This window comes from Bombyx mandarina, chromosome 28, assembly GCF_030267445.1.
Source record: "Bombyx mandarina strain Sakado chromosome 28, ASM3026744v2".
NCBI lineage: Eukaryota > Metazoa > Arthropoda > Insecta > Lepidoptera > Bombycidae > Bombyx > Bombyx mandarina.
This window is the reverse complement of record NC_143233.1, coordinates 1146999-1169577: the sequence shown is the minus strand read 5'-3', so window position 1 is coordinate 1169577 and position 22579 is coordinate 1146999. Positions and strand designations below refer to the sequence as shown.

Genomic DNA, 22579 nt, shown 5'->3' with positions numbered 1-22579 from the left:
ATGAGCCCTCCACCAGGGCTTTGCCCCTAGACCCCGGCTCAGTACTCCACGAATTTTCGAAAAGAGTAGGACATCTCATTCCGCGTGTTTGCCCTTGGTGCACAATGTACTATACTCACCCTCATGCTCATATATACCTTGAAGCTATGGCATTCCAGTTTTATGGGTCTTCATCACTCATCTATTATACCACTGTAATTACGACATCAATCTTGACTATATAAAGTGGGTAATATAATTTTTTTTATTGCTTTGATGGATGGACGAGCTCACAGCCCACCTGGTGCTAAGTGGTTACTGGAGCCCATAGACATCCACAACGTAAATGCGCCACTCACCTTGAGATATAAGTTCTTAGGTCCCAAGTATAGTTACAACGGCTGCCCCACCCTTCAAACCAAAACACATTACTGCTTCACAGCAGAAATAGGCAGGGTGGTGGTACCTACCCGCGCGGACTCACAAGAGGTCCTACAACCAGTAAAATTTTGGCATGTGGTGGTGTGAGGACTGCATAACATTAGATGAACTTGGCAACCTAAATAATTATAAATTGAACCACAATAATACATATAAATACGTTTATATCAATCATTTATTGGGTAATTATGTGAATATTATCAATATGGCTAAGTGGTTACTAAAACTCATTGATATCATAAGTTCAACGTAACCTCACCTTGAAATATTGTAGTATCAATTGAAATAATAACATGACTGATAGGCAGAACTTACCCATATGGGACTACAATGTGACTTGCAGTTTTGTTTTACCATATGGAATATGGAAACACAGAATATGATGGTAGGAAGTCTTGTGAGTCGGCACGGGTAGGTACCACCACCCCGCCTATTTCTGCCATGAAGCAGTAATGCGTTTCAGTTTGAAGGGTGGGGCAGCCGTTGTAGCTAAACTGAGACCTTAGAACTCCTATCTCAAGGTGAGTGACGGCATTTACGTTATTGATGTCTATGGGCTCCAGTAACCACTTAACACCAGGTAGGCTGTGAGCTCGTCCATCCATAGCAATAAACAAAAAAAAATATGTAGATTTCTAGATGGGACATACAACTCATGCACCAAACCCCAACTCTAGTGTAAAACAGTAATCGATATACAAAATGAAACTAAATATAACAGTAACTCGAATAATATTTATTTTCTTTATGTACTACGCGAATTATATGAGGAATGTTATTATTTACATTTAGCATTTTGCAATATTTATTCATTTTTATATTTATTGAACATTTTATTTATCATACATAAATCTACATTTGCAACTGTCGTACATTTAATACTGAACACGTTGTTGCGTTTGAAAGTAATCAACCGATTTGTTTATTCAAAGCTTTTAAGCTTACAACACAGTGCTTTTGATTTATTGTCGTATTTGTCTCAGCTAAGTTCATAAAATCACAAGAACATTTTTTTTTTATGGCAACATTATTTATTTTCTATCCTGGCAAAAGGTGTGCCCATTGTTCCAATATGGAGTCTGTGAATTAAAAACGTACTTGCGATTTTATTTCATTTCCAAGATGTTGTTTTCTTTGATGCTCATTAAATACGACAACAGGTCTAAGAAAAAGTGTCTGTAAAGAAATAACCAGAAGGCCTTTTTTTCTAAATCTATTTTGCTCATGTCACGTCGGTGACAGCGGCGCTTCCGGGTTAAATAAATTATAAACATAAATACATTTTGCACATTCACCAACAACGAAACCTGCTATGTTCTTAAAAAAAAAAAAAACAAAAACAGACAAACTACATGATTTCTTTTTCAAAATTATAGAATATTGTCAAAATAAAAACTACATTAAAAACTGTACATAGAAAAAAAACAATTTACAAACAAGGCAAAGGGTTCCTGTGTTAAACAACTGAATTGTACAGTACAATGGCGATTATTGTTCTGACCGATATATTTTTTTAAAATGTCGATCATGTAATAAAGCCGGTTGGTGATGGTAACATTACCTGTAAATAGAAAAATAATATTAATCAAAACACAATATTACGAGTAATAGTGTCAATCCCACTGAGTTTCTCGCTAGATCTCAGTGGATCGAGTTTCCGAACGGGTGATAGACTCTGCGAAGTACTGCTAGGGCTAGTGTTAGCAAATTTTCTAAGGTTGAGCCAGTGAGGTCACTTACCCGTCCGGAGGTAGCTGGAATAGCCCCTTAGGCTACCTACCAGCGAATAGGTAGGGAATAGCACAATCCCTCAATCACAGATCAACCTAACATTTAAGCTAGTATTATCTGTATCTCTGTACTAATAACATCCACTGTGACTTTTCGGCGGGAACGCGAGGAGTGAAGTTGTGTGATATGTTTTATTTTGTCTATTTAGTGTTTATTCGGGTTTAAATGTGTAATAATGGTGGTTTATTAACTGTTTAATATCTGTGAAAGTGCACAAATGTGGGAAAATGAAACAAAGCCGCTGGACGTAACTTCTCGGGATCCTCCAAAAAGTCCACTGAAAAAATCTTAGTAAATGACCACCATTTTAGTGAGATTATATTTCATACCATTTCATTTCATTTAATTTCATCCCAGTTGATTAATGTCTCAAATTAATCATCTTCATATCATTTCACTCCATAATATCATTTTTCATAAAAACATGAATATAAATTAAAATAAGACATGACTTAAAGGTCTCAGTTACCAGGTCATAAAATCCGTTAAAAAAAACATCCGTTTGTTTTAACACATTGACTACCATTTAGGTCACCGGTGCCGTACGCGGCGCAATGAAGTAATTAAGTCGATTTCTCTCTTCGATCTTCTTACTAAGGCGCCGGAATATCTAGTAGACCCTGGGAGAGGCGAATCCGAAGATACAATAACAAACAAAAGAAGGCAAAGTTATTCAATCCAGGCGCTTTAGATGTGTTAAAATAAATAGTGGATGTATTACTCGACGCTGGCTAATGCACAAACCGTACCGGAGCCAAAAATTAAAGAAGAAGAAGAAATTGTGGATATAATTAGTACAGAGATATAGATAATAATACTATCTTAAATGTTAAGGTGGATCTGTGATTGAGAGATAGCTTTTTTTCTTACTTATGCCTAACATGGCAGTTAACGTGTCAACAAAATCAAGGTAACTCACCTAGCTTAAAAGACGCATTCATTCTATTTAGGCCGACGATTTCTCGATCATGTCGATGTTGATCTTATAGAAAACATACGGGAAATATTCCGATTGACCGAAACCTAGGCCGGCTAGTTCCACGCTCTGTAACACAACAGATAAAAACATTATGCACGTTACAATAAATATCATTATAATAATAGCGATGCAACGGTGTTCGAATCCCGCAGGCGGGTATCAATTATTCTAATGAATTACGTACTTAACAAATGTTCACGATCGACTTCCACGGTGAAGGAATAGCATCGTGTAATAAAAATGAAATCCACAATATTATAATTTGCGTAATTACTGGTGGTAGGACCTCTTGTGAGAGTCCGCGCGGGTAGGTACCACCACCCTGCCTATTTCTGCCGTGAAGCAGTAATGCGTTTCGGTTTGAAGGGCGGGGCAGCCCTTGTAACTATACTTGAGATCTTAGAACTCATATCTCAAGGTGGGGGGTGCATTTACGTCGTAGATGTCTATGGGCTCCAGTAACCACTAAACACCAGGTGGGCTGTGAGCTCGTCTACTCATCTAAGCAATAAAAAAAAAAGTCGTCGTACCCCCTTACGGGGGGCTGGAACGGGCCTCGGGACGAACCGGGCAGAAGCTTCCTGCCACGTAGGGCAGGGGTGAAATGATGCAGGAAGGACTGAGAGGAGGGGTTCGCATACGCGTTCGGCGCACTCCACATCGACATATATACTTATACATAATACGATGCTGGGCTTGAGTCAGCGGCAGGATGGAGGCCGAGGAGGATGCAACCCGGCGCCGACTGTTGTCATCTGCTTGTTTTTTTTTTTCCTTACTAACTAAGCCTAATTAGAACTAATAGAACTAAAGAACTAAACACGTCATCTCGGATCCTCCCGATCCACTAACGGTGCTTTTAGGTACCTCAAGCACCGGTCATCATTCTCATCGAACCCGTCCCTTGCGACGGAGGGCTCGGCGAGTAAATTAACCCACAGACACAGCCCACTGAGTTTCTCGCCGGATCTTCTCAGTGGGTCGCGGTCCTGCGAAGCATTGCTCTTGCTAGGGTTCGTGTTAGCATCGTTGTCAGGCTTGAGCCCCGTGAGCTCACCTACTAGTTAAGGTTCCGCTGATATAGCCTCTCAAGGCTCTCAGCTTAGGTAGGAAAAAAAATGTATCGTGCGTACGTCCGGCGCGGCGGCGGAGTGCGCGTGCGCGGAGTGGTCGAGGTGCGCGTAGAGCTGGTTGAGGAGGTCGCGCAGCTTCTTCATGCTCTTGCGCGCCGGGACCATCACCACGGCCTGGAAGTTCACCGGCAGACCGTATCTGGAATGTAATAGTGCATAATATGACCAGTTATAGCTTTTGGTTGTTGAAACGAAGCTCCTTGTGGGACGATACGGAAGAGCACCCCTTAACCGGAATAAAAAAACGTCCGTAACGTAAGATTTTTATTGAAGTGAAAACTTCTTCAGCTAATTTCTTATAATTGGGGATATATTTAGAGTTCCCGGTCCTTAAACAATTATGTATCTAAATGTGAGTCATTAAGCTCGACTAATTCAAGTGGCCGGATTTCTGCACATAAATCATTTAAAATTACAATTTAAAGATCTTTACAGCCTCCGTTGTGGCATCATTACAATTTCCTGGTAAAAATAATTAGCACGATTCAAAATTAATCCCGAAAACATACCTACTATATATTATCAAATTTTAATAGAATGCCATATTATAAAAAAAAGCTCACCTCAAAACGGATTCGACGAACACACGCAGAGCTTTAACGTGGATCCAAGCGCAGAAGCACTCGGAGAAGTTCACCTTCAACCATCGCACCAGCGGTCCCTGGGCATCAACACGAAAATATGTAATATGTAATCAACGTATTCGCTGTTGCTTACTGATTATTGTTCGAACAGAAATTAGTTTTGAAAAGAGATCTAGAAAGATTTTATCTCATCCTATAAGTAGAAAATTTATATCAATCATAAGTATGTGTAAAACATATCGAGGAGTGAAAGGCGGTTTAGTTTGGGCGACATTTTTGTAACTTTACAGGAGGGCTATTTATGTTTAAAATTTGGAAAAAAATTTGAATGGAGTAAACTTAATTGAAGTTCAATTAAAAACATCGAACCGTTGATGCTAATCACTACATAGTATAAAACAAAGTCGCTTTCTCTGGCCCTATATGTATGCTTAAATCTTTAAAACTACGCAACGGATTTTGCTGTGGTTTTTTTTAATAGATAGAGTTATTGAAGAGGAAGGTTTATATGTATAATAACATCCATTAAATAGTGGAGAAATCAATAATAAATTACAGTTTCAGAAGCGAAGCGAGGGCGGGTCGCTGGTACCAAATAAAACGCGCCTTTAATTACAAAGATAAATGTCGCGTATATTAAGCGAAATGTTGCTTAAACTAAATATCCATTCACCCTACGAGAAGTGTGCGTTTGGGATGGTATGTGATGAGACATTTCGTCTCAATGTGGTTGTTAAGAGAGTTTTAACTATCAATGTCGAAGGCTTTAGAAGAATAATCTTTAAAATATCAATCCATTTCACAATCGTTGGAAGGTGTTTTTTGCAATTTAAATATCTAATTCTGTCAATGACAAAGTTAGTTGCCAATCTAACTCCATATAGATTTAGGACCATTGATGACCTTAGATATTGACATTCATTGTTGGTAAGAGAGTGTTAGCTATGAACGTGGAAGGCTTTAAGAGGAAGAGGTAGAGCTGAGGAAAAATGGATGGATTGCGTGAAAGACGATTTGTGTAAGAGGGGAGTGAGCGAAGAAATGGTATATGATAAAGGAGTAAGGAAAACATGTCGCGCCGACCCCAGGTGACTGGGAGAAGAACAGGAGAATGATGAATAGTAAAAGATACCTTCATTTTTAAATAATATAATGGGAATGTAATGTTACAAGAATAAAGTTAAATTATACAAAATATTTTGTATAATAGGTTGGGGGAAAAGTATTTTCTCATTATAGTATCTATGAACTTGTAATAAAATCTCTTTGACTATACTATTTGTATCTGGCTGGTTTTGGTATCATTAAAAATTTAAATTTTAGCGAAGATAATTCCAAATTCAAATTAGGAAAATGTGTGATTTTTATTTATTTTTGTACTGTCAAGATGAGTGAATCTAATGAAGAAATTCGATACATTTTAAAATTTTACTACAAAAAGAGTAAAAATGCAAAGCAAGCCGCTAAAAAAATTGCGATATGTATGGACTTAGTGTAGTGTCTGTGAGAGTAGCACAAAGGACAATGCCCATATTAGTATGGAGCTGAAAGTCAGCAATGCCCTGCAATGCCCAAATTGCAGCTCTATGCCATATGATAGCTTTTTAACAGTATTTATATGATATCTAGATTTCATGTCACATAAAGCACAGGTTCAAGAGATATTGGACATTAAACATGATAACTTCCTACTGGTTTTTTATACATTTTATCGGTTACAGACAACATTGCTATTAGTTTTTCACTAGGAACTTCATGATCATCACATAATCTAAGCCAGATCAGTGTTCTTTTAAATACTTATCTGTATGCTATCAAATAAACATGTCAGTTATTTGGAACTATCTAGTATGTCTCCATTGTATAGTGTCAACGGGACCGTAATAAATAAAGCATGAATTAATGATTAAAAAAACGATGATACGTACTGCAATGTCAATAAGAAGTCTTATTTTTTTAAATATTTTATCCAGCGCTTCATATGATTTAAAATTAACAACATATTTCTAGTTTTTATTTATTAGAGCAATTTTGTAATATACTTTAAATGGGCATTGTCCTTTGGTTTAGGCGTTTTCAATCTGGGAATTTTGATGTCAAAGATGCACGTCGCTCTGGTCGTCTGGAAAGACGATATGTGTATGCGGGGGAGTGAGCGAAGAAATGGTATATGATAGAGGAGTATGGAAGGAGAATGATGATGATCCTTTCTCCGTAGAAAAGAGACTCACAAACTGCTTCTTCTTGTCGGTGACGAGCTTGGTGATCTCGTTCTTGCCGGCGAGCAGGTCGGCCTCGTTGTAAGCGAACTCGCGAACGACGAACTTGCGCTCGCGAGCGTGCAGCTTGAACTCGTCCGCAACCTGCTCGCGACGAACACATACATACAGGGTGTTCGAAACTATCAAATTTTTCGCAATTTTACTGACCTCTTGTGAGTCCGTACGGATAAGTACCACCACCCTGCCTATTTCTGCCGTCAAGCAGTAATGCGTTACGGTTTGAACGATGGGGCAGCCGTTGTAACTATATTGAGACCTTAGAATTTATATCTCAAGGTGGGTGGCGCATTTACATGTAGATGTCTATGGGCTCCAGTAACCACTTAACACCATGGGGCTGTGAGCTCGTCCATCCATCTGAGCAATAAAAAAAACGGTGTTAATGAAATCTCCACATTCGTTGATCAGTGGCGGAGCAATATGATATCATCAGCCCTCAGAGCTGACTTCCTCATCATAAGCTCTGGCCTAACTCGCCAAGCTCATCCAAACAACGAATTTAAAAGTTCTCAGTGTATCATTATTCATTACTCAACAGACAATAAAAACCCTACTATTCAAAATTATTCCACTGACGGTACAAAAAATTGAGATAATGTTTTTTTTTTTTAATTGAATTAACCGGGTTCATGGACATAAAATCGTGTATGCCGGGACCTCAAAACCCTTCAGTTCGGAGGAGCAGTGAAGATGGTAGCAGAGATCTTTTTTATTGCTTAGATGTGTGGACGAGCTCACAGCCCACCTGGTGTTAAGAGTGGTTACTAGAGCCCATGGACATCTACAACGTAAATCCTCCACAACCCTTGAGATATAAGTTCTAAGGTCTCGGTATAGTTACAACGGTTGCCCCACCCTTCAAACCGAAACGCATTACTGCTTCACGGCAGAAATAGGCAGGGTGGTGGTACCTACCCGTGCGGACTCACAATAGGTCCTACCACCAGGTCGCTCGCTCACCTTCTTGAAGAGGGTGACGGTGAAGAGTCCGTAGTCGTTGTCCTGGTGGACTAGCTGAGTGGAGCGCGGCACGATCATGTCCGTTATCTTCTCATAGTTGGCGTTCCAGTCGTTGAACATCGACCTACGATAATTAGTTGAAAAAAATGTTTAAAGTGAAACTTATTTGAGAATAAAATTTAACTCGTCGAACAAATTCGTTACGGCTAGAGAGAAAAGATACAGTTTAAGTAGAGCGAGAGTGAGAAAATAGACAGAGCGTCTCGCGAACCACTCGACCGTGGAAAGGGAAAGAACAAAACGAGCTAGGTAGTTTCTCTTATACACAGCATTCCCAATTACAAGAGAAATTTGATTTAAAGTTGAAAACTGAAGAAAACCACAATACAACGCAAAAGAAGTTTCACTTCTTTCACGCGCACCACCTTTTTTTTTTAAATATTTAGTTAAATCTTAAAGGTCCCGATAGGTCGAGTGGGTTTTACTGTCCCTGTCGCCCAAAAACTCTTGTCCAGCCTTAGACCAGACTGAACTCAACTGAGTGTAGCTTATTGAATGACCCAAAATTATAATGCCCTAAACAAATTTAAACCAAACGGTGGGTTGCGGTACCGTATGGGCAGCAGTGTACAGAGTATTGTAACAGGGTAAAGCAGGGCTGTATAGGCAAAGTTTTCATGCTTCCCGCGACGCATGTATAGTTTGGAAAATAAAATTCTTTGTCAAACTATATAATCAAAATTTTGTAAAATTTGTCTTTATTCTTGTCCCTTTACATTCCCACAATATCATTTAAAAGTGAAGCTATCTTTTACTATTATTAGGGGAATTCCCGGAAAGTAGATATTGTGTTTTTTTAAAGAAAAAAAAAAAAAAAAGCGCCCTCCAGCTTTTGTAGGTAATTTAATTAGCCCGCAAAAGTATGTAGTTTGGACAGCTCTGGCTTAATGCAACCGGCTATTACTCAGTTTAGGTTTAGTATTTCCAGTTCCACTTAGATGTGAGGTGGGAAATCTAGTTTTTCAACACAATTGAAACTTTGATCTCAGGTTTTTCGGGGCAGGTGACAGTATTCATGATGCGATCCATTCATCCATCCATCATCATCAGGTGACATTAATAAATATCAATGAAAAAGGTGACATTTAGAACAGCGATGCAATGAAATAATAAGCTAATCACTACATAGTATAAAACAAAGTCGCTTTCTCTGTCCCTATATCTCTATGCATGCTTAAATCTTTAAAACTACGCAACGGATTTTGATGCGGTTTTTTTTAATAGATATAGTGATTGAAGAGGAAGGTTTATATGTATAATAACACCATTAAATAGTGGAGAAATTAATAATAAATTACAGTTTCCGAAGTGAAGCGAGGGCGGGTCGCTAGTAATTAGATAAATTAGAATTTGCATTGCCATACTAACTTGGGAACGATGACCAGGAGTGTGGTCAGGTACTCGCTGTCCAAGATGAAGTGCTCCTTCTTGACTAGATCAGCCAAGTTGCGGGTCAGCAAGCTCCCGCTATCAGGAGGCAAACGGTACAGATTAGCGTGTGACTCGTGTACCGCACTTAACGGTTAATATTGACACTGGCGGCAGGACCTCTTGTGAGTCCGCACGGGTAGGTACCACCGCCCTGCCTATTTCTGCCTTGAAGCAGTAATGCGTTTCGGTTTGAAGGGCGGGGCAGCCGTTGTAACTATACTGAGACCTTATAACTCGCATCTCAGAGTGGCGGCATTTACGTTGTGATGTCTATGTGCAATAAAAATAAAAAGATACTTTTTTTTTCGTGGGTCAGAGCGGGTACTTGGATTTTGACCCATCTAAAGTATGAGCTGTTACTAGCATCGGTAGTACGTATATAAAACTACAGAATTGTGCACCCGGCTATTCTTAACATGTACAATATGCTGATTAATAATTCTAAGCGTCATGTTTCTCTTAGTCTGCCCTATTTATATGTAAATACTTACGTCTGTTTCTTCTCTAAATTGTGTAGGTTTCCTTTGAGAGCGTTGTAGGCGGAGGACTTGACCTTCAGATCCGCGTCGATCTGTCCGACCTGTTCGATACGAGAACGTTTATTAGTACTCGCGTCACCGCGGCGATCTGGGGCTGGTGTCGCTGCGTTTCCCACTGAGTTTCTCCCCGAATCTTCTCAGTGGGTCGCGTTTCCGATCCGGCGGTAGATTTTGCGAAGCACCGCTCTTGCTAGGGCCAGTATTAGCAACGCCTGGTTTGAGTTCCAAGAGCACTAGGGTGACGGAAGAAAATGTGCAGAATGCTAATTTTCCCACTGAGACACTTTTTCTTCTTCTGCACTCCTTCTCTATACATATTCTCTATAACAGCGGTCGGGGAACCGGGGTAAATTACCCCAAATGGGGTAAAATGAAATTTTGGGGGGTAAAAATTTGTTAATTTAGAAACCTTGTGATTTCAAACTCCATGAAACGAAATGAAAAAATAATATTATTTTTCAAAACTATCATGGGGTCTATAATAAATTATGAAAGATACTAAAAAGAAGCGATTTCGTTATTTTTTGTTCTGCGTCATGGGGTAAGCAACTTACACAAAAATATTTTGGGGTAATAATTAAAAAAGTTCCCCGACTGCTGCTCTATAAGTATGGAAAATTTCATACTCCTCCGTCCGTGCCATTCTTGTAAAAAGGGGTGTTTTTTTCTTACCTATTCTACTAACCTTGAGGGGTTATAAAAAATTCTGCGGGTGAAAGGGGTAGCAATTTTTTGGTTCTCGTATTAATATATAGAATTATTGTAGTGTCTGGAGCACACGGCTCCTTGATGTAAATAATAATTGAGTTCTTCGTATGTACTGGGTGTTAGGAGACCGCTTCCGAAAACGAAAATTTTGTACCTACAAAATTACAAATTTTGGGGAGGGCGGTATCAGCGCCGCGCCCGGGCGTTCGTTGACCCGAGCATCAGCTGTTTTTGATTTACTGTTTCATTGTTGGTTTTTTTTTTTAAGTAAAGTTATGTACTTTTTTTTAATTATCGCTTCATTTAGCTGTACTAACATGATGGGAGCGTAAATAATGCTAATTAAACGTTTTAAAAATATGATTCTTTTTTAATTAGGATCGATATTTTATTCCGTCTCATCATATTTTCTTTCTTTTTTTTAGGATTGAAGGATTACTGGTGGCCCGGAGGCCTTCCCAGTTTCATCAGGACAGGTGGGCGAGCAAAGGCTCAGCCAGGAGGGGTGGGATTTGCTAACAACTCCCCGAGCGCCTCCGAAGGAGAACTAACAACTCAAGAGCAGCTGCTTCGCGAATAAATCTACTACCGGATCGGAATCGCGACCCGCTGAGAAGATCCAGCGAGAGAATCAGCGAGCTGATCCATGGGTTAGAAACCCCCGTCCCATCATCAAAGGTATTATTAGTACTATCATCTGTCTTCGTTTTCGGAAGCGTTCTCCAAGCACCCAGTATGTATGTATTTACCTGTTTGCTTATGATGTCGGCAATATTCCGCAGACTCTGCTTTATGGGGTACTTAGCCATGTCCCATTGGAAGCGAGTCAAATAAGTGGGTAGGTCACCTGAAAAAACGTCATTATCATTACTGAAAGAACTAAGTGATTAATTTTAAAGCAAAACAACAACTGTTTTAATTTTGTTCTAAGAAACAACGATCACGACTTTTACAATATTGATTTTCATTTGCTGTTTTAAAATATCAATCCATTTCACAATCGTCGGATGGTGTTTTGTTGTAATTAAAATATCTGTCAATCACAAAGTTAATTGCTAATGTAAGTCCATATAGATTTAGGACAATTGAACGCCTTAGATATTGACAATGAGGTTGGTAAGAGAGTGTTAACTATGAACGTGGAAGGCTATAGAGGAAGAGGTAGACCTAGGAAGAAATGGATGGATTGTGTAAAAGACGATATGTGTAAGAGGGGAGTAGGCGAAGAAATGGTATATGATAGAGGACTATGGAAGGAGAAAGCATGTTGCGAGGACTCCAGGTGACTAGGAGAAGGGCAAGAGAATGATGATGATGACATTAGGTAGGTATTGCAACGCGAACAACAGACATTCTGTAATATAATTATTAGGATCACGTAGAAGCGGACACAGGAAAGTAAATTTTATATATAGTGTAATTGTGGATACTATGAGACTGATTTTTTTTAAAAGGGATTTTATGACCTGGTAACTAAGACCTTTAGGTCAAGTCTTATTTTAATTTTTAATCTTATTTTTATGAAAAATTTTAATATGGAGTGAATTGAAATGAGATCAGATGATATGGGTTGAAATATAATCTCAGTAAAATAGTTGACATTTACTGAGATTTTTTCAGTGGACTTTTTGGAGGTTCCCGAGAAGTTACGTCCAGCGGCTTTGTTTCGTTTTCCCACATTTGTGCACTTTCACAGATATTAAACAGTTAATAAACCACCGTTATTACACATTTAAACCCGAAGAAACACTAAATAGAAAAAATAAAACAAATCACACAACTTCACTCTTCGCGTTCCCGCCAAAAAGTACTGTGCGACTGCGAAACAGATTTTGTACAGATTCATCCTGTACATAGTTTTCAGATCATCGAATAGAATAAAAACAAAAAAAAAACCGTTTTCTCCAAACAAAATCTAACAGTTACATCTTAAATTGTTACCAGTTACATTTGAAATCCAATCTATCGAATACATCACTACATTTTCAATTTCAATCTATACTAATTCTAAATTACGATTTCTAAATTTTATAATTCGCCGATATATTTCCAAAAAAAACCCAATAACAACATAAAAGATAATTCAACAGATTAAATTTCATTAAAAAAAAAAAACAAAAGCCAACGTTTCTTGGTGGTTACATTTAAAAGTTTAAGCCGCACTCAGATTGACATTTGAAAATAATAATTATTATTTCCGTTGCATTTTTACGTATATACGTATATAAAAAAACATACTTATCAACGAGACAGAACAGAAATGAAACTTATTTTGATTCTGAAGTCTGAACCGACACGGTATAATTATGCTACCCTTTGCCTAAAGTTTAATAAAAAATTTGAGCCATCCAATTAGGTTTTTTGGCGTTTATATGCACAAGAATGCGAAATTTACCAAAAGTTATTTCTTAATAAAATAATTCGCGTTAATAATAAATTATATAGCAAAATTTACGTTTTTAAATATAATTTTATTTATAATGAATTCACTAGAGCTGTACACATATGTGATAAAAGATATTCGATAGTCGAAGTCGATAGTTTATTAGTTACAGCTAGAAATAAATATTAAAAAAAAAGTGTGTGTGTCCGCTCCGACGCACGACTGGAGTTTACTGGATATAAAAAATTAAACGAAACAATACGAGAAATAGTTCTATATTACGACAACACGATACACTACAGATTATTAACAAATTAACGAGACACAAAACAAACGACTAACAAATATATGAAAATACAATAATGAGAGAAACGCGCGATCAGTACGAGGCTTTGTGGCGGACTGCCGGCGCATGTACTAGCATGTCACACGAAATGCGCATAACGCATTTCGTGTGACATGCTAGTACGATTTTGGTCCCCATAATTTTCATACCCCGGGCCTATATATGTAAATCGATTCTAAAGGAGTAAACTCCAAAAAAAAAAAACTCCGAGTGCGGCCGTCTGTAATTTATCGTCACATGGGAACAACGCTCACACACAAAAAGAGCGTAACCCTAAAATATTATTTCTAAAAATTCTTAAGAGTGCAAAAAATTATAATATACTTAAGCAAAAAAAAAAAAAAAAAAACTATCTACGTCATGCACAATAATATCGACGTTACATAAAACGGGTCATGCAGAAAATCATGCACACATGCAAATAACAGAGAAACCTAAGGCCTTCTTAATAGCCTTAGCCTTTGACGGCCCACATGACATTGACAATGTCAATACACTGACAACAGAGTGTGGCTACAACAACGTACAAGCTTTTCAGAAGAAAAAAAAATCGTAAACATTATTTCCAAATTCGAACTTGCCAGTTACACTTCAGTGTTACAACACTGCTGAGTAGGGTTGCCAGAGGTCCCGTATTTCGCGGTACCTCCCTTATTTTAGGCTTAGTTAAAATGTCCCGGCGGGACTGACTCTGTCCCGTTTTCGAACCGTACGATTTAAATTGTATTGATTTTTATAAATATGTTAAAACCAATAAAAATATGTTAAAACTGACTTGATCCTCGGAGAAATATCAAAAAAAAACAAATAAAGAATGTCACTATATAATTTTGTTTTTTATTTGTACCAGGTAAAAAAAACTAAATTCCCATATTTTATTATTGCCTATTTAAGCATTTGCCCCTTATAGGTTAAAAAAAATCTGGCAACCCTACTGCTGAGCCTCTTAGACGTCAATTTTTTTTATACCTACTGTTTGCATTTAACTTCTTATACAAAAAAAAAAACACTAATTATCAAAATATACTTCTGTGTGTCAAGAACCAGAGCAACTATATTCATTAATTACTGAATATAAATACATAATTCGTATTAAATAAATCGTTTATATATAAAACTACTCGGTGGTGCAATAGTTAGCGGCCCTAATTATTGCGCCGAGGGTCGTGGGTTCGATTCCCACGTCGGGCCAATATTTGATGATGTTTGCTTGCTCTTTGTGTTTGTGTGCAGTAATGCATTCGCATGTTGTACGAAGCGAGACAGAACTACTCAGGATTGGTGGCGGCATCTACTTTGTTGATGTCCATGGTCTCTAATAAACACTTAACACCAAGTGAACCGTGATTTTTTTCCCTACTTATTCGCTGTTAGCCTAAGGAAGCTGGAATAGTCCAGCTCACGGGCTCGATCTGAGAGAATTTGCTAACACTAGCCCTAGCAAAAGTAATGCTTCGCAGAATATACTATAAGATCAGAATCGCGACCCACTGAGAAGTTCCGATAAGAAGCTCAGTTGAATAGTATAAACAAAAGACAAAAGAAAAAACACCACTTTTTGGAAATTTTCATTTTTGAAAGCAATATAAACTCAGATTCTGGAACTGAAACAATTGTCCCCGTGATAGCTAATAACATTGTTATTGCCTCATAACAATATACTAAATCGATTCATATAATACATAATCTACATTCAACTATCGCATTCTCAAAATTCCGAATTAAGACGTAGCCATATTTCTTGTCATCAATTCTTGTGCTAGCTAAAAGTTTATTATCGTAAATTAGAAAAATAAACACGGCACCACTTTAAATCACAAACTATTTATTTTATCATTGCAACGGTTTGCGAGAGATTTTTAAAATCCAGGTAACGTAAGCTTTCGTGGTTTTAAACGATATATTTTTTTTCTCTTCTAAATCATCTGCAATTTCTCAAACACTAGCAACACAATAAACAGTCTTATATCTTGCAACAAGCTACCAATTCGTTCGTGGTATATAAATATCAATAAATCTCTAAAGGAATATTAAATAAATTATGAGTAAATTTTAAATTAAGCTTTCGACGGAAAACTTAAGTCATCCTCGAACCAAGGGCCCTTGATACAGAGTAACACACACTTAATTCTACTCTTGACCATGATGAGATCGACGCAAATCATAAACTCAACACAAAATCAAGATTTCAAACGACGAAGCGTTATTAATAGTTCACAACAATAACTAATAACAAACGCATATCCGGACTTAACAGCGAAAGGTACGTAACTGAGAAATTAACAAAAATTAAAATTAAAAAATAAAAAGAACAGTGATGATTAACAAAAGAAGCGAACGTAAAACGAATTTCGAAAAACCTAAAAATTATAACAAATAAATTTGTGTAAAAAGCTACATACGACATAAATAATGAATACACGGAAATATATTCAAACAAACGTTAAACTACACTGATCCGTAAGCGACATTACTGTGTATTATTATCATTATATCGGCACAAAATTATAATCATTACGGTATCGTCAAGCGTCACCCTAAACTTTCGCGTTACAATTACTCAATTCAGGCTGGCGCTACCGATATGAGCAAACGGCCAACGCCAACTGCATTCATCAAACAAACAATACCCAAACAACACATTAACAATGAATATGCAATCACTGCCGTCACAATAGCTAAATTTACAATAACCGTGATAAACGTATCGATAAATTAGGCAGGTAGCGCTGTACGTGTGTGGGAAAAAAAAACGTCTTTTGCAGATGCTACGGGGTTGTGTACGATCAAAATTGAACAGAACTTGAGACTTTACTCCGGAAATTACACGTACCTACACAGGTTAGTAAAACAAAAAAAAATCACAAGCCTCAAACTCTACTCATTCGTCTGCGGGGGCGTGGGAGGTGGTGGTAGCCTAAACCTTGTGAGAGGACGTGGTGGGGTCTCTCCTCGTCTTCGTCATCGTCCCAACGTGGCGAGCTCCGGCCGCTCGAGGGCTGGGAGTGCGACGGATGTGACGCCTCGCATTCTGAATGCTCGCGGTGTTCGCAAGGCCAACACCCGTGGTGCTCAGAGTAGGCCGAGTCGCAGACCGGCGAGGTGGGCGTCGGAGGCGGCTCGCCCCCGCCCGGGTCCCCGTATGAATCCATGCCTGAATTCCGCATTCGCCAATACAACCGTATACAAAGGCGCATATATTTTTTATTATATTATTATTATTATTTTTTTAATTTTACTATGTTTATGACACTTGCTGAGTGTCTGATGATGATAAAAAATTATTTATTTATTTATTATTGCTTAGATGGGTGGACGAGCCCAACACCGGAGCCCATAAACATCTACAATGCGCCACCCACCTTGAGATTACATTAATTTATAAATTAATACTTGTATTTTATTACATCAAAACGTTACCGTCTATACTGTGCGTTCGTTCAGTTTTATGGCGGCCCATTATGCTATTCCCGTTCTGTGTACGTTATAACAACAGTATCAACAGATTATATCATCAGATATATATATATAATTGTCGTTGTTTTTTTGTTTATTTGAATTCACAAATCAACGACTTTGCGATAAGGGCAAAAAAAATAATTAGAGGAAATTAGTATAGGACAGGAGCGAAAATAAGAGAAAAAAAAATATAGAAAAAATATAAACTAAATAATAATAATAATAAACAATTTGGTTTGATTTTTTTTTTGTTTATAAAAAGCGCAAAGCAATAAGACGTTTAAGCTTGATATAGCTAAGCTATGAATGTCTTGTGAGGCAGTGATTGCTATTACCTATTGTAAATGAAGACGCATCTTATAATTAAAAAGTTGTGCCTGGAATTTAGTACATTTCCATCTATTACCAAGACAAATTGATTAGCAAGCCGTTTGATCAGCCTTTCAGTTTACGTTGCCAACAACTTGATTTGGTAGCTACAGAACCGTGGACTTTGATAGTCGAATCCCTTCGGCACCACACACAAACACACGATATGTCAGTCGTAATATCGCTTTTCCAAACGACCCTTATCAGTTACAGCATCTTACAAGATTTATCGACGCGATAATACACAATTTACAAGAGAACCTGACAGATATCAGAATACACGAAAGAAAAAAAATACAGCTTCATACATTTTGATGACGTAACTTGCACTTGTGACGTCACGCGCGCCTATGACACACCCAAAAAAAGAAAAAAGGAAGAAAAAAAAAACACGGACCTTACTGAGTGAAAATCCCAGCATAATTTCAACAAACAATATATTTAATACATTTTCTATGTACAGTTAAGCGTAACACTAAATGGAACTTGCACAGGATACATTACAGGCGCTTTATTTTTATTTTTTAAACTACGATATAATTACTTACTGCCGCATACTTTTTTCCATTTCTCAGACACTGAAATGCAATCCGAAAAACTAACATTCTCATTCATCTATTTGAAATAAAATAAAAATTTTAGACATGTGCCGAAAACATTTTTTAAAAGAAATAAAAAATTAAAAAGCAAATAGTTTTTTTTTCTTCTTAAATTAACATCCAAGCTCGTGTCCTATTTGTGTATGTAGCTTATTTACAAGTTCCTGGTTTTTTTTTCAGATTGTAGGAGAAAAATTGAATAAATAACTATATTTATTTGCCACTTACCAAAGTTACGAAGATTAAATTTAATGTTTTTTTTTAATTCATACAGCTCTTTCAATTTTCGATTTACTATTTTTCTTTTATTAATCATCAAATATTGTCTTTCACATACAGACTTAACAGTCTTTGGTATTCGTTTTTGTTTAAACTCTGCGAATATCCCGGACCGTATAAGGAAATAATGTCCTAAAGATAGTGCAACACCAAACCTAAAAATTCGACTATATACAAATCATTAGAGGTTTAACATAGTCACGTGTATGTACCTCTAAAATAAATATATTAAAAAAAAAATCTAACACTGTCCACTCAACATTCCTAGCCATTTATTGTTCTATCGACGAAATTTTCACGTTTTTTTTGACTTACGAAACTTTATCTACTGACGCAGGAATTCTAAATGTAACCAATGCTTTTTTTTTTTTTTTTTCGGAAACTATTCATTCATTATTTCATAAGAATATAAATTTCGCCGATAGTTTTATTATGTTTAATAAACTATGTCCACAGTATTTGTACATATTAGTGTCTCAGTTGTTAGTGAGTTGTGAGTAATTGAGATGAGATGTGTGAATGTGTGAGTATGTAGAGAGAATTAAAATGATGATAATAATAATAATAATATTGTGCAGTTTTATATAAAATTTGCAAATTAATGTAAGAGAAATACACCAAACATAAAAATATACACTCTGACAGGTGCCATTTCGAAAATGAAACCGGCAGCGTGTAGAGAAAAAACAAAAGTAAAAGAAAACATGCAAAATATAGGAATTAGGTTGAAACAAAAATTAAAATTATTCTTGGAGTAAAATAAAAATCACTGAACTTCAGCGACGCATGCTAAATTCTCGCACTACTATGTGCTTTTTCACCTCTATAATAAACCCTTTGCTATAATTTCTTTAAAATAAAATTAGTTTTTCATGCTGGCAACATCTTGTGGCCATGTTTTTTATTTGTATAATGGCAGCCTAAAATTCCCAAACATGCCATAAAAAATTTCTAGACTCAATCTCCACCATGCATCCTATTTCTCTATTCTTTTAAATAAGTTTATTTTATCATTATTTAAGGACACTGAAAAAAATTATTTTTAGTAATTTTTCTTAAAATATAATATGTTCAGTGTCTTATAAAGGATTTTCCTTTCAATAATAATTAATATAATTGCTTACTGTTATTGGCCATCAAGTTTTCATGGAGCTTATCGCGCTGATCTTCAAGTACCTGATGAGAAAAAAAACGAATTCATTAAAATTTATATCTATAGTGTGATTAAATATATAAGATATAGGCCCAACTAGACCATTCCACACTTCCAAGACCTAATTCCGTATTTGTGCAATGATTGAACAGAGTATGAAGTATCAGATATATTGAAATTATAACTTATTTGTATGAGCTGGTTTTAAGTGTCAATCCTCACTTTGAGAGATGAGGTGAGGGGCTTAACTGTTATACTCTCTACTCTATAAGCTGTGGTTTATTCAAAAGCAAAGTACATAATAACAACTTGCCAGAGTATATAGGTAAGTATTCCCACTGGCGGCTTATAGTATGCTAGAATGTTATTTCTTTTTTAATTCATTACATTACTCTACATTATTCATACATCATGGGAGTAGTTTGTGTTACCACATGTATGTATTTATTAAAAATATTTGGTAGCTGCCAGAGTAATTGAAACCAATTCTGAATACCGTAAATGATTATTAAGGCAACTTATTAGTTGTGGATAAAAAAAAAGTGTGGTACTGCAGAGTCACTGTTTCATTATTTAATTAATACAATATTTGAAGAACAAACTGAAGAAATGTTGATTTTTTCCTTCAATAACAGAAGACGAGTTTGGTGAAATGTAAATTTTAACTTTCTTGTCCAGTTTAATAGATCTTGCTATTTAAGATCAAGATTTATGTGATAGTGAAACATGCTTACCTCTCCAAGGTACTGGGCTACCTTCCTGGTCACACCTTCGACAAAAGTGTCAAGCTTGCCCAGATCATCTGACAGCCCCACCAACTGATCCAAAGTTCCCACCTGTAAAGAATAATAGTGATAAGTGTATGGCATAGAGTTATTACTTATTTAGTTCTTGGTATCCACTGCTGGTAAATTTGGTGAATATCATTATAAGAACATAGAAGACATTGAGTATTACTATCTAATCATCAGCATACTAAAACATCCAAGATATATATAGAATATACCAGTAATAAATATTATTAAATACTATTACCATTTTATTAACACAAGCAACAATGATGCGTTCCAGTTTAAAGGGTGGGATAGCTGTTATATAATAAAGTCAAGACAAAGACCTCACATTTTAAAATGGGTGGTGGCATTCACTTTGTCATGTCTGTAATCTGTGGCAACCATTAGCATAAATTCATTCATTCACCGCCACAATAAGAAATAAATTTAAAGCAAATGAACAGTTCAGCTGGATCACACGTTCTTCTCATGTGAGACGTTACATACAGATGCACAATCACAGATCATGAACAACCTTATATTCAGTCATTTTCAGTCTTAGGATAACCTGATATTAATCAGAATGTTTTTAAAATTGCAGCATTATCACAACGTTTTATTATTGTATTTATTTTTAAAGTAATTTATATGTATTTATATTTTTAAAGTGTTTGTAATTGTGTATATTCTATGAAGGATTATAATGTTGTTATAAAACACTGGTAATATTATTCTTTTGGAACAATGGGAGGCTATTTTAGATAAAACACAGTCAATCATATACCATCATATCATAATAAATTCAAAAGGATTTAAGACAATACTTTGACTATATGTTATTATTAATCCCACTTGTACACCACAAGTCAGGAGCCAAATACATTTTGATTTAAAAAATATCTAATCTAATATTTTTTTTATTTTTTTTCTTAATTTGACATCTTTAAGTTTTACTATTTTTATAGCAATGTAGATTATAATAATAAATGTGTTGGCATTTTTTGGAATTACCATACATAGATTTCTAAACATCATGCAAACTACATAGAAATATTTAATCATTGTTAATCCAAGTTTATGTTCGATTTGAAAAATTGTAAAATACGCAATAAATTTATTTTAAAATATAACTAAAAATTTTAGCAAATTTGTTATTTGATCCTATTTTTTTTATAAATACATATAATCAATTGAATTTGAATTAAATAAAAATAAAACTTCTAATCTGTTGATTTGAAAATTGTATTGGCAAATGATTATGTATTTTTTTGTAATTAATGTTACTATTTATGTAAGAATTACCAATTATCAAACAAAAAGCAGGTAATGGTTGATATATAGTATATATCCGCTATTTAAAAAAAAAAAAATGATACATTTCACACACAAATGTTTTTTTTTCTTACCTTAAGGTCAGGAATAGGGAATTTATAGTTGACACTGAGGTTGCCTGATTTGGTGGCATTGTTCAGGGTATCCCAAGTCTGCTGACAGGTCTTGTCGCCAGGGGCACTGATCACCCAGTATTCAGTCATTTTCACCACTGAAATACCGACAATTAAGATTAACTAATTTGTCCCGACAATCAATTATTATTGTTGTATAGGCACGCACCTTAACCACTAATTAAAAATTCCTAAAGGCCAAAAAAAAGCTTTCATTGTCGCCTCAATCGATTTTCTGTGTGGTCGGAGTCCACTGTAACGGTTGAGGGTCGGGAGTGAAGTGTTTTCAGGTAGGAGCGAACCGCGCCCGAGTTATGCAGGGAATCAATACAAGTCACGCACTGCCGGCGCCCGATCGGCGGCCAGACATGCAGGCGCCGTAATGGAAACAACCCAAAATCTCCCCAAACCACCCTATGCGCTCCAGTCATTATCAACATTGACACTTTTTGGTCTCGCGCAGAATGCACACGTAAACGTAACGTCCGCGAAACTTCAAGAAACATAACATGGTACTCACCAAGAATTTAAAAATTAATGCTGTTTATAATAAATTATCTGAAACAGCAAATAATTTTGGCGAAACCACAAGACAATTCGGGACTAGCCCTTCAACGCCATGAAAATTCACGTGACGCTGTGCTGCCACCTACAACTTTATGTCGAACATCTGATTTACGTCAATTGTCTATGAAATTAAATGTTTTGCAAACAGTTGTAACTAAAATCATAAATCTATGACAGAAATCGTACAGTTTAGATAAGAATAGAAGAACTGGAAACTCGCGAATCAAACTTGCTTTCTTTTTGCAGTAAAAAAGATCTAAGAATGTAACGAAAGGATGTGTTTGATGATTTTATGTGTAACGATTTTTTTAAAGGAAAA

General features: G+C 36.3%; 1 protein-coding gene across 2 annotated transcripts; it reads right to left on the bottom strand.

Moving 5' to 3' along the window:
* Nucleotides 1–1135: 1135 nt before the first annotated feature.
* Nucleotides 1136–22351, bottom strand: Vha44 (V-type proton ATPase subunit Vha44). Of its 2 annotated transcripts, XM_028171575.2 has the most exons (14): nt 22214–22351; nt 21655–21791; nt 20210–20311; nt 19447–19498; nt 16540–16770; nt 11637–11734; nt 10132–10220; nt 9578–9676; nt 8150–8273; nt 7139–7270; nt 4887–4984; nt 4324–4462; nt 3131–3256; nt 1136–1981 (listed from the first exon to the last, which is right to left on the bottom strand). In XM_028171575.2, the coding sequence occupies exons 2-13, from the start codon at nt 21781–21783 to the stop codon at nt 3158–3160; spliced, it is 1392 nt and encodes a 463-aa protein (XP_028027376.1). In that variant the 5' UTR covers nt 21784–21791; nt 22214–22351; the 3' UTR covers nt 1136–1981; nt 3131–3157. The 2 variants fall into 2 exon arrangements, with proteins under 2 accessions (XP_028027376.1, XP_028027377.1); XM_028171576.2 differs by lacking the exon at nt 16540–16770.
* Nucleotides 22352–22579: the final 228 nt, after the last annotated feature.

What these genes read in the sequence shown, in the direction of transcription:
- Vha44 (XM_028171575.2), bottom strand. Translation starts at nt 21,783, where the DNA reads ATGACTGAATACTGGGTGATCAGTGCCCCTGGCGACAAGACCTGTCAG. An exon ending in TCCCTATTCCTGACCTTAAG is followed by an intron (nt 20,312 to 21,654) that starts GTAAGAAAAAAA and finishes TATTCTTTACAG; the next exon opens with GTGGGAACTTTGGATCAGTT. An exon ending in AATTTAGAGAAGAAACAGAC is followed by an intron (nt 9,677 to 10,131) that starts GTAAGTATTTAC and finishes GCCTCCTGATAG; the next exon opens with CGGGAGCTTGCTGACCCGCA.